This window comes from Entelurus aequoreus, linkage group LG13 (genome assembly GCF_033978785.1).
Source record: "Entelurus aequoreus isolate RoL-2023_Sb linkage group LG13, RoL_Eaeq_v1.1, whole genome shotgun sequence".
NCBI lineage: Eukaryota > Metazoa > Chordata > Actinopteri > Syngnathiformes > Syngnathidae > Entelurus > Entelurus aequoreus.
The window spans coordinates 7766328-7779995 of NC_084743.1; the positions used below are offsets into that span (position 1 = coordinate 7766328).

General features: G+C 41.5%; 1 protein-coding gene across 1 annotated transcript in view; it reads right to left on the reverse strand.

Annotated features, from left to right (window-relative positions):
- LOC133663117 (transmembrane protein 237A-like) overlaps nt 1-8832 on the reverse strand; it is a 33263-nt gene extending 24431 nt beyond the window's left edge. Inside the window, exons 1-4 of the mRNA XM_062067349.1 lie at nt 8691-8832; nt 2698-2775; nt 2558-2641; nt 2353-2443 (exon numbers count right to left, since the gene is read on the reverse strand). Coding sequence (XP_061923333.1) covers nt 2353-2443; nt 2558-2641; nt 2698-2775; nt 8691-8817 — 380 coding nt within the window. The 5' untranslated portion in view covers nt 8818-8832. The remainder of the gene's footprint in view (nt 1-2352; nt 2444-2557; nt 2642-2697; nt 2776-8690) is intronic.
- Nucleotides 8833-13668: the final 4836 nt, after the last annotated feature.

Sequence of the window (13668 nt, forward strand, 5' to 3'; positions counted from 1 at the left end):
TTTTACTTGTGTGTGATATCATGTGCGATTTTCTTCTTATTCTTCAAGTCCTTTGCAATCTCAGATGTCATTCTGCCGATATGTGGCGCAGGACACAGCTGCTGGGGTGGGTTCAGTCAGGCAAGTGCATAGAGGCACGGGACTGACGTTGACTTTATGCAGCCCGAGATGAAGCGGCAGGTGTCGTTGAGGGCCGTATCTACCAGTTTGGTATGGTGGGAGCGGCTCCAGCTTGAGCAGGCGTACTCGGCTGTGGAGAAGAACAGGGCTAGGGCTGTTGTACGGATGGTTGGTTGATCAGCGCCCCATTTTGAGTTGACCAGTTTGCGCAGGATGTTATTGCGGGTGTTGACATTGGCTTTGGTGATTCTCATCATTTGGATGGGTGGCCAAATACTTTTGGCAATATAGTGTAGCTTGTAGGTTATGCAGAGGAGGGAAATAGGTCTGTAGCTCTTTGGTGATGATGGGTCCTTTACGGGTTTGGGGATAGCGACAGTCAAGGCTTTTCTCCATACGGGTGGGGTGGTTTTCTTTGCTATGCATGAGTTCAGCATTCCTAGGAGCCAGATCTTTGCTTTTGGTCCCAGGTGCTAAATCATTTCCGCCATACGTCGTCAATTCCTGCTGCTTTACCGGGTGTCAGCGAGCACAGTGCTGTTTCAAGTTGTTCTGGATCGAAGGGTTTGGTAAGAGCACTTGCTGGTTGTGGGTGGTCTGGTACTGCTGTCTGGCGGTATTCTCCTGTGGGTCTGCGGCGAGCTTGGCTGCGCCCATTTAACACCAGCTGGGCTGCAACCGAATTTGCTGTTACTGTTGTAATTGTGGGTGATGTGGTCTGCGCCAAGGCAGCGAATCGTGGCCCACACCTTCCTGCTGTTGTTGGTCATGTTGGTATTTTCTATCAGCTCCTTCCAGACTTGCCTGCGATCTTCCCAAACGTTGTTTAGTAGGATCTCTCGGAGTTCTGTGGTGGTGGAGGAAAAAGGGTCCTCGTGTTATGCCGCGTGATAGGCTTGGAGTAGGTCAATAGATGTTTTATAACCCGGGGATGTACTGGGTCTGGCTTCCTCTTGGGATGTGTCGTCTGGGTGACCTTTTCAGCAGGTCTGTAAACGTGGTATAGCTGTTGGGATGTGGAGGGATGCTGGGGATTGAATCTTCGATCTCCTGTTGGTATGAAGGCCAGTCAGCCTTCCGGAGGTTGAACTTTCTACGGAAGGGGACGGTTGTTGCTTGGAGAACGGATCAGATGGTTAGGGTGATGGGTCGGTGTTCTGAGTGGGGGATGGCGTCCAGGACCTCTTTCACTGCTCTGGATGCTAGTTCACTGCTCACACAGACAAGGTCTGGGTTATATCCTTGTTTCCATCTGGCGCTATGGAAGGATTTTGGCAGTTTGGCGACATGGATCAGGGTCAGATGTTTCGACTCAAGCCAGGCTTCGACTGCATCTCCATCTTGGTTGTTCTCGTTATAGCCCCACGATGTGCTGTGGGCATTGAAGTCCCCAATGCTAATCTGGAATTTCCTCTTGCATCTGACTGGCAGTTCGGTATTGTAGAATGGGCTTTGGGGGTGGGGGGGGGGGGGTGTACATTGATGTGACAGAGACATTTGGGAGGGCAACTGTGATGGTTTCCATTTGCCCTTCGGTGGTGTAGGTGCAGACCTCTTCCATCGTGAGGTTTGGTCTGCTGAATATGGCTGATCCATACTGTCTGTGACAGATCTCTGCCACCAGCTTCATTCCAGGCAGGGCGGGGCCAATGTGAGTTTCCTGCATGCACACCAAGTGGAAGCGCTTCACCACTGTCACTAGTGTGTCTGCCTAGCATCTGGAGAAGCCTTCAATGTAGATTGAGGTGATTGACAGCGCAGGTCCCAAGGGGCCAAAGTGTCTCTGCGGCATCTTTAACCAATAGATTGCTCAGGTAAGTATGCAGATATTGGCCTACTGGTGATAATAATCAGATAGCGATATCAGATTGTACCAGTCAGCGTTTCCCAGGCTGCACCACGGGGAGGTTTCTGTATCAGCGGCCCATCGTGTGCGATACAAGCAGTCCTGCAGAGGGTTTACTTGTGTGTGATATGATTTACTTCATCACCTTTATAACATTCACACTACTAAATAATAATATAGATAATAATGACAATAATAAGTTATCATAACTACCATTGTTGTTCACACTACTAAATAATAATATAGATAATAATGACAAATAATAAGTTATCATAACTACCATTGTTGTTCACACTACTAAATAATACAAGTACGTATGATTGCTGCTGGTATCGTATGGGCTGAATGTGGGTGTGGTATCAGAAGGTGAATAACAATAAACAGACCTTTTCCTTCTGGTCTTCCTGGCCATGGCACCCTGGTCCTGGTCCTGGTCCTGGTCCATGGTGGTGTTGCCGTTGGGCGTGTCTTCCTGGTCTGAGGAGGCAGGAAGGAGTAAAAACCAACAACAATCAAGCAACAATATCATCAAAAGTCTTGGGACACTTGTTGCTGTCCCAAGACTTTTGCAACCCAGTCAGCAAAAGCGACCAATCGTAGAGCTCCTCTTCTTCCTCCTCTTCTTCTGCGGCGCCGCCTCCAGAAGGTCAGGGGTCAGCGTCTGCTCGTCCACTGCTGGGACACAAAGGACAACATGGTGAGGGCAGACAGGAAGCCCCGCCCACTCTCACCTTCACCAGGCTCCTCCCCTTCATTTGCCTCCTTCTTGGGCCTTTTCTTCTTGCCCTTGACGGTTGGCATGACGACGGCTGTGACACACCCACACACGTTATTGGGGTCAGTGGAGTTACACCATTGGATTAAGGTGAAGAACAGCTGCTGTTAGCATAACGTTAGCATCACTTGGTGGACTAATATGCAGTGTTGGGTTAGTTACTGAAAACCAGTAACTAGTTACAGTTACTAGTTACTTTATTTCAAAAGTAACTCAGTTACTAACTCAGTTACTTACACCAAAAAGTAATGTGTTACTGTGAAATGTAACTATTTAGTTACTTCTTTTTTTTAAAGCTCCCATTAATGGCCTTTTAGCCTTCATTTCAGTACTGTTATTGCACTGGAGAATAATACAATCTGTTGATCAACTTGACATACATTTTTATCTTCCTTTTAACATAATTAATGAAAAACAGTGGAACATAAAAAGGCATTTCTCCTTTCTTTAAACTTGGACCAATGACCATTAATAAAAAAACAAGTTAAAATGCAACATAAGAAGGCACATCGTCTTCCTTGAAACATAGATAGTGAAATAAAGCCTGATGCTGCTGTCTTCCACACTTGGAGCCATGGATTGTACAATCCTTGTTTTCAGTGGCAGGATCATTGACACAGATGGTGAAGTTTCAGTGCTCAGTAGAGATGTAACACTTTTGAGGGGTTGAAGCACCTGGAGGACCTCCTCTGCCACTCTCACATCATCATCATCAGACAGGGTGATGATGTCTTTGACATTTGTCTTCAGGGTCTCGCGGGTCAATGCAGGGTATATAGCTGCCTGCTGCTGCAACATATCATAAGTGGAGTTCCACCTCGTTGGGACATCATGTATGAGTTTATGAGTAGGCAGCTTTAACATTTCTTGCTTTGTCTTAAGCACATGAGCAGCTGTTGTGCTTGGGTGGAAGTAGGAAACCTCCTTCCTGATCCTCCCAAGGAGGCGCTCCATCCTATTGACTGAGATGTGATGCCAAATTCACTAGCTGTGGTCCTAGTCCTGCCTCATTCACTGCATTTATTTGATTTTTGGCATTATCACTTGTGACTGGGATATCTTTATCTTCCATTCCTCCACTGCTTGTGTCAGTACCTGCGCAAGGGGGCGTGTCTTCTACATACATCATTCATCACAGACTTCTGCTGTGATGAAGTGAGCGCTTGTAGTTCCCCAGGACGTCCACCAGTCTGTCATGAGCGCAACAGATGATGCTCGGGATAGTTCATCAACAACTTTTTTCTTCTCCTGCTCATAAAGATCTGGCACAATCTTATCGCTGAAGTGGATGCGCGACGGGATGACGTAACGTGGCTCAAGCACGTTCAGCATGTGTTTAAAACCCTCGTTTTGCACAACGGAGTCTGCACCTATAAACACACCCATTAAATGGCGCGGGGCGTTGAAGCTCCTCCCTTACTCCGCTCGCCATGACCACGCTGTGTGTGGACTGAACGTGCAAACACCTTTTTTTTTTTGTTTCATATATCAAACCGCGGATCACGTGTGTGCCGAACCGAAGACACGCCCCCCTCCCCCCCTCCTCCCCACACCCAGACACACACACAAAACGCGCCTGTGACAGAGGAAGATTCAGAAGAATAACACTGCAGCGCTTCTGTTTCTAACCGATACTACACAAAAAATAACGTAAAGTAACGCATCATGTAGTAACGGTAACTGAGTTACTGAATATAAAAAATAACGCGTTATATTACTAGTTACCGCCGAAACTAACGGCGTTACAGTAACGCGTTAGTCCCAACACTGCTAATATGGGACATCATTAACAGGTGGTACAAACATCATTAACAGGTGGTACAAACATCATTAACAGGTGGTACAAACATCATTAACAGGCGGTACAAACATCATTAACAGGCGGTACAAACATCATTAACAGGTGGTACAAACATCATTAACAGGTGGTACAAACATCATTAACAGGCGGTACAAACATCATTAACAGGCGGTACAAACATCATTAACAGGTGGTAGAAACATCATTAACAGGCGGTACAAACATCATTAACAGGCGGTACAAACATCATTAACAGGCGGTACAAACATCATTAACAGGTGGTACAAACATCATTAACAGGCGGTACAAACATCATTAACAGGCGGTACAAACATTATTAACAGGCGGTACAAACATTATTAACAGGTGGTACAAACATTATTAACAGGCGGTACAAACATCATTAACAGGTGGTACAAACATCATTAACAGGCGGTACAAACATCATTAACAGGTGGTACAAACATCATTAACAGGCGGTACAAACATTATTAACAGGCGGTACAAACATCATTAACAGGTGGTACAAACATCATTAACAGGCGGTACAAACATCATTAACAGGCGGTACAAACATTATTAACAGGCGGTACAAACATTATTAACAGGCGGTACAAACATCATTAACAGGTGGTACAAACATCATTAACAGGTGGTACAAACATCATTAACAGGCGGTACAAACATCATTAACAGGTGGTACAAACATCATTAACAGGCGGTACAAACATCATTAACAGGCGGTACAAACATCATTAACAGGTGGTACAAACATTATTAACAGGCGGTACAAACATTATTAACAGGCGGTACAAACATCATTAACAGGTGGTACAAACATCATTAACAGGTGGTACAAACATCATTAACAGGCGGTACAAACATCATTAACAGGTGGTACAAACATCATTAACAGGCGGTACAAACATCATTAACAGGCGGTACAAACATCATTAACAGGTGGTACAAACATCATTAACAGGCGGTACAAACATTATTAACAGGCGGTACAAACATTATTAACAGGCGGTACAAACCTTATTAACAGGTGGTACAAACATTATTAACAGGCGGTACAAACATCATTAACAGGTGGTACAAACATCATTAACAGGCGGTACAAACATTATTAACAGGCGGTACAAACATTATTAACAGGTGGTACAAACATTATTAACAGGCGGTACAAACATCATTAACAGGTGGTACAAACATCATTAACAGGCGGTACAAACATCATTAACAGGTGGTACAAACATCATTAACAGGCGGTACAAACATTATTAACAGGCGGTACAAACATCATTAACAGGTGGTACAAACATCATTAACAGGCGGTACAAACATCATTAACAGGCGGTACAAACATTATTAACAGGCGGTACAAACATTATTAACAGGCGGTACAAACATCATTAACAGGTGGTACAAACATCATTAACAGGTGGTACAAACATCATTAACAGGCGGTACAAACATCATTAACAGGTGGTACAAACATCATTAACAGGCGGTACAAACATCATTAACAGGCGGTACAAACATCATTAACAGGTGGTACAAACATTATTAACAGGCGGTACAAACATTATTAACAGGCGGTACAAACATCATTAACAGGTGGTACAAACATCATTAACAGGTGGTACAAACATCATTAACAGGCGGTACAAACATCATTAACAGGTGGTACAAACATCATTAACAGGCGGTACAAACATCATTAACAGGCGGTACAAACATCATTAACAGGTGGTACAAACATCATTAACAGGCGGTACAAACATTATTAACAGGCGGTACAAACATTATTAACAGGCGGTACAAACATTATTAACAGGCGGTACAAACCTTATTAACAGGTGGTACAAACATTATTAACAGGCGGTACAAACATCATTAACAGGTGGTACAAACATCATTAACAGGTGGTACAAACATTATTAACAGGCGGTACAAACCTTATTAACAGGTGGTACAAACATTATTAACAGGTGGTACAAACATCATTAACAGGTGGTACAAACATCATTAACAGGCGGTACAAACATCATTAACAGGCGGTACAAACATTATTAACAGGCGGTACAAACATCATTAACATGCGGTACAAACATTATTAACAGGCGGTACAAACATTATTAACAGGCGGTACAAACATTATTAACAGGTGGTACAAACATCATTAACAGGTGGTACAAACATCATTAACAGGTGGTACAAACATCATTAACAGGTGGTACAAACATCATTAACAGGTGGTACAAACATCATTAACAGGCGGTACAAACATCATTAACAGGTGGTAGAAACATCATTAACAGGTGGTACAAACATCATTAACAGGTGGTACAAACATCATTAACAGGTGGTACAAACATCATTAACAGGTGGTACAAACATCATTAACAGGCGGTACAAACATCATTAACAGGTGGTACAAACATCATTAACAGGTGGTACAAACATCATTAACAGGTGGTACAAACATCATTAACAGGTGGTACAAACATCATTAACAGGTGGTACAAACATCATTAACAGGTGGTACAAACATTATTAACAGGTGGTACAAACATCATTAACAGGTGGTACAAACATCATTAACAGGTGGTACAAACATTATTAACAGGTGGTACAAACATCATTAACAGGTGGTACAAACATTATTAACAGGTGGTATAAACATCATTAACAGGTGGTACAAACATCATTAACAGGTGGTACAAACATCATTAACAGGTGGTACAAACATCATTAACAGGTGGTACAAACATCATTAACAGGTGGTACAAACATCATTAACAGGTGGTACAAACATCATTAACAGGCGGTACAAACATCATTAACAGGCGGTACAAACATCATTAACAGGCGGTACAAACATCATTAACAGGTGGTATAAACATCATTAACAGGTGGTACAAACATCATTAACAGGTGGTACAAACATCATTAACAGGCGGTACAAACATCATTAACAGGTGGTACAAACATCATTAACAGGTGGTACAAACATCATTAACAGGTGGTACAAACATCATTAACAGGTGGTACAAACATCATTAACAGGTGGTACAAACATCATTAACAGGTGGTACAAACATTATTAACAGGTGGTACAAACATCATTAACAGGTGGTACAAACATCATTAACAGGTGGTACAAACATTATTAACAGGTGGTACAAACATCATTAACAGGTGGTACAAACATTATTAACAGGTGGTATAAACATCATTAACAGGTGGTACAAACATCATTAACAGGTGGTACAAACATCATTAACAGGTGGTACAAACATCATTAACAGGTGGTACAAACATCATTAACAGGTGGTACAAACATTATTAACAGGTGGTATAAACATCATTAACAGGTGGTACAAACATCATTAACAGGTGGTACAAACATCATTAACAGGTGGTACAAACATCATTAACAGGTGGTACAAACATTATTAACAGGTGGTATAAACATCATTAACAGGTGGTACAAACATCATTAACAGGTGGTAGAAACATCGTTAACAGGTGGTAGAAACATCATTAACAGGTGGTAGAAACATTATTAACAGGTGGTACAAACATCATTAACAGGTGGTACAAACATTATTAACAGGTGGTAGAAACATCATTAACAGGTGGTAGAAACATCATTAACAGGTGGTATAAACATCATTAACAGGTGGTATAAACATCATTAACAGGTGGTACAAACATTATTAACAGGTGGTAGAAACATCATTAACAGGTGGTAGAAACATCATTAACAGGTGGTAGAAACATCATTAACAGGTGGTAGAAACATCGTTAACAGGTGGTACAAACATCATTAACAGGTGGTACAAACATCATTAACAGGTGGTACAAACATCATTAACAGGTGGTACAAACATTATTAACAGGTGGTATAAACATCATTAACAGGTGGTACAAACATCATTAACAGGTGGTACAAACATCATTAACAGGTGGTAGAAACATCATTAACAGGTGGTAGAAACATCATTAACAGGTGGTAGAAACATCGTTAACAGGTGGTACAAACAGGCGAGACAAAGATACTACAGCTAAAGCACAGGTGAGAGGTGGACTCACCTGCAGGTAGATACTACAGCTAAAGCACAGGTGAGAGGTGGACTCACCTGCAGGTAGAACTGGACTGTGGCCAAGGTGCTCCTGGGGAGTCTGCAGTCCTGATGGTGGACTCTGAAGGAGAAGAGAAGAAGAACCAGAGCAGGACACGGCCAAGTGGATTTGTGATGATGTCATCAGCTGCAGCCTGCTGACCTAATCCTTCTTAAGCTCCTCCCCCTTCAGACCTTGTTGCCACTTCCTGTGTCTGTGAAGGATTTTCAATTAGTCCCTTCAGTATCACCAGACAAACTGATATCATATCATGATATCACCTTTGTATAACAACCTCTATCGCCAGACAAACTGATATCATATCAATGATATCACCTTCGTATGACAACCTCTATCGCTGGAAAAATTGATATCATATCCTGATATCACCTTCGTATGACGACTTCTATCGCCAGACAAACTGATATAATGTCATGATATCACCTTCGTATGACGACCTCTATCGCCAGACAAACTGATATCATGTCATGATATCACCTTCGTATGACAACCTCTATCGCCAGACAAACTGATATCATGTCATGATATCATCTTCGTATGACGACCTCTATCACCAGACAAACTGATATCATGTCATGATATCACCTTCGTATGACGACCTCTATCACCAGACAAACTGATATCATATCATGATATCACCTTTGTATGACAACCTCTATCTTCAGAAAAACTGATATCATATCATAATATCACAGTGTTTCCCACACATTCATTTATTTGTGGCGGCCCGCCACGAAAGAATTAAGGCCGTAACAAACAAACAAAATGAATTAAAAAAAAAAAAAAAAAATTAAATTTTTTTTTTTTTTTTTTTGTGTCCTGTCCAGCTTCTCAGGCAAATCATATAGTTGATGTAGATGCCCATATCGGCTGTTCACATTTACTTCACTAAAGAGAAGTGTAGGATGAAGATTTTTGGAGCTCTTTGTTCAGTGGATCAGATGTTTGATGAAGCTTTGTGTCTATCTACCACCACTACTGTTTATTTCTTACAGGACACCTCTGCCTCTGTTTCACTTTATGTTGCTGGTAAATAATATGGTGGGGTGAGTTCTCCTTGCCCGTATGTGGGCTCTGTACCGAGGATGTCGTTGTGGCTTGTGCAGCCCTTTGAGACACTTGTGATTTAGGGCTATATAAATAAACATTGATTGATTGATTGTAGTAGTAGGCTAAAGTTAAATTATTTAGTATGCACTAACTAAACGGGCAGAGCTTTAAGAGACATTTTAGCTTTTATATTTTTATAAGATATATTTTTTGTAAGAACCACAATTAATAAATATATTTCAGTGAATAACTTATTGTTCAAATCTGTATATAAATATGTACATAAAGTGTTGTAATTATATTGTAAAATGGATGGACGTTTAAAACAAAACTGTTAATATTAATTAGTAGGTATACATTTTTTGAGCCTTTTTAGAGAAAATCATATCATTGTAGTAAATTATGCAAATTACTCTCAACCCAACTCTCTCGTTGAGTCACACATTAAGAGTGTTACTAAAACAACTCTCTCCTTTGAGTCACACATTAAGAGTGTTACTAAAACGGCCTTCTTTCATCTCCGTAATATCGCTAAAATTCGTTCCATCTTGTCCACTAGCGACGCTGAGATCATTATTCATGCGTTCGTTACGTCTCGTCTCGATTACTGTAACGTATTATTTTCGGGCCTCCCTATGTCTAGCATTAAAAGATTACAGTTGGTACAAAATGCGGCTGCAAGGCTTTTGACAAAAACAAGAAAGTTTGATCATATTACGCCTATACTGTATATACCTTTATACATACATATATATATATACCTATACTGGCTCACTTGCACTGGCTTCCTGTGCACTTAAGATGCCACTTTAAGGTTTTACTACTTACGTATAAAATATTACACGGTTTAGCTCCAGCCTATCTTGACGATTGTATTGTACCATATGTCCCGACAAGAAATCTGCGTTCAAAGAACTCCGGCTTATTAGTGATTCCCAGAGCCAAAAAAAAGTCTGCGGGCTATAGAGCGTTTTCTATTGGGGCTCCAGTACTCTGGAATGCCCTCCCGGTAACAGTTAGAGATGCTACCTCAGTAGAAGCATTTAAGTCCCATCTTAAAACTCATTTGTATAATCTAGCCTTTAAATAGACCCCCCCTTTTTTAGACCAGTTGATCTGCCGTTTCTTTTCTTCTCTCCTCTTCTCCCCTGTCCCTTGCGAGGGGGAGTTGCATAGGTCCGGTGGCCATGGATGAAGTGCTGGCTGTCCAGAGTCGGGACCCCGGGTGGACCACTAGCCTGTGCATCGGTTGGGGACATCTCTGCGCTGCTGACCCGTCTCCGCTCGGGATGGTTTCCTGTTGGCCCCGCTGTGGACTGGACTCCCGCTGATGTGTTGGATCCACTGTGGACTGGACTTTCACAATGTTATGTCAGACCCACTCGACATCCGTTGCTTTCGGTCTCCCCTAGAGGGGGGGGGGGGTTACCCACATATGCGGTCCTCTCCAAGGTTTCTCATAGTCATTCACCGACGTCCCACTGGGGTGAGTTTTTCCTTGCCCGTATGTGGGCTCTGTACCGAGGATGTCGTTGTGGCTTGTACAGCCCTTTGAGACACTTGTGATTTAGGGCTATATAAATAAACATTGATTGATTGATTGACTCGATGATGTCATGGTGACCACCCATAGCCACGCCCCCACCGCCACAGGTATCTTGGCAGTTTATGGGAAACACTGTATCACCTTGTATGACAACCTCTATCGCCATCAGTGGCCTAGTGGTTAGAGTGTCCGCCCTGAGGTCGGTAGGTTGGAGTCACCACATCTAGTGTGTGTGTGACAATCATTGGTACTTTAATCTTTAAAATAAAACTGATATCATATCATGATATCACCGTTGTATGACAATCATGTCATGATATCACCTTTGTATGACAACCTCTATCGCCAGACAAACTGATATCATGTCATGATATCAACTTCGTATGACAACCTCTATCGCCAGACAAACTGATATCATGTCATGATATGACCTTCGTATGACAACCGCTATCGACAGACAAACTGATATCATTTCCTGGGTATTACCGATTTCCAGGGGTCTTCCTTCTTTTCCAGGGGTCCTACCTCTTTTCCTGGGGTCTTACCTCTTTTCCAGGGGTCTTACCTCTTTTCCTGGGGTCTTACCTCTTTTCCTGGGGTCTTACCTCTTTTCCAGGGGTCTTACCTCTTTTCCTGGGGTCTTACCTCTTTTCCTGGGGTCTTACGGATACCAATGAATTCCCAGAGAGACTTTTCATTTGCTTTCACCTCCTCTGTTGACCACTTTCACTTTGCCTGATCAGCACCTTGGAAGGGAGAAGGTAAAGAACACTTCATGTATGTAATAAAGGTTAGGGTTAGGGTTAACCCTAACCATATATATATATATATATATATATATATATATATACATAGGGTTGAAGCCACAGCTGTGTGGAGCTGCATTTTGCCACATACACTTGTGGACCGTCTCACACACACACACACACACACACACACACACACACACACACACACACACACACACACGCACACACACACACACACACACACACACACACACACACGCACACACACACACACACACACACACACACGCACACACACACACACACACACACACACACACGCACACACACACACACACACACACACACACACACACACACACACACTTTTAGCGTAACGTCAGCTCATTTTGCGGTGTGTGTGTGTGTGTGTGTGTGTGTGTGTGTGTGTGTGTGTGTGTGTGTGTGTGTGTGTGTGTGTGTGTGTGTGTGTGTGTGTGTGTGTGTGTGTGCGTGTGTGTGTGTGTGTGTGTTACGGACAGCAAAGCCCTGTCTGTCTGTTATTTCACTTTACCTTTTTCTGTGTTGATTGAGCTGTGTTGAAGCAGCAAAAAAGGACATTATGTTAAATGAGGAGTTTCTGTCTCTGATAGTTGATATAATAATGTAAGTGCATCATAAAGCCTACATGAAGTCCATGGTGTTCAGGGATGAATATTGCTATTGTACCATTTTTTCAGCTCTAGTTACATGAATCATTAGTAATGCAGCAGCCTAGTTTTGAATGGCAGGGTCCCTGCTATCACATGTTGATAAAAATATAACTTTTATATAATAAAAATCAACTACAGGCTTCCCAAATGCTGTAATGAATGAAGCATGATGAGTTGACTTGAAACTGTTTAATGTTGCACTTTTTATATGTAGAAGAAAAGTTGTGTCATTTTATTTAATCTGAGCAACTACTTGAGGCAGTTTAATGTTGATTAACGTGGGTAGAATTATTATAGTGTTCCCAATGTTAAAATGATAAAGCCATAGTTTACAAATTTGGTAAATAAATAACCAAAAAATGTACATACCACTTCCTTTAGGTAACTGTACATACCACTTCCTGTAGGTAACCATACATGCCACTTCCTATAGGTAACTGTACATACCACTTCCTTTAGGTAACTGTACATACCACTTCCTGTAGGTAACCGTGGACCCCTACTTAAACAAGTTGAAAACTTATTGGGGTGTTACCATTTAGTGGTCAATTGTACGGAATATGTACTTCACTGTGCAATCTACTAATAAAAGTTTCAATCAATCAATCAAAAGCCGTACATACCACTTCTCGCCAGCAACAAGCGCTGTTGCAACACTTCAGTCATAATTTAATCAAGCATAATGGATGTCTGTTTTCTACACCGTTATATATATATATATATATATATATATATATATATATATATATATATATATATATATATATATATATATATATATATATATATATATATATATATATATATATATATATATATATATATATATATATATATATGCATATACATATATATTACAATGCTTCACAACTGAATAAATGCCTGATGGCCTATTCTTTTTTAATCAGCCTGTATTGTTGCAAACGTCACATTTAGA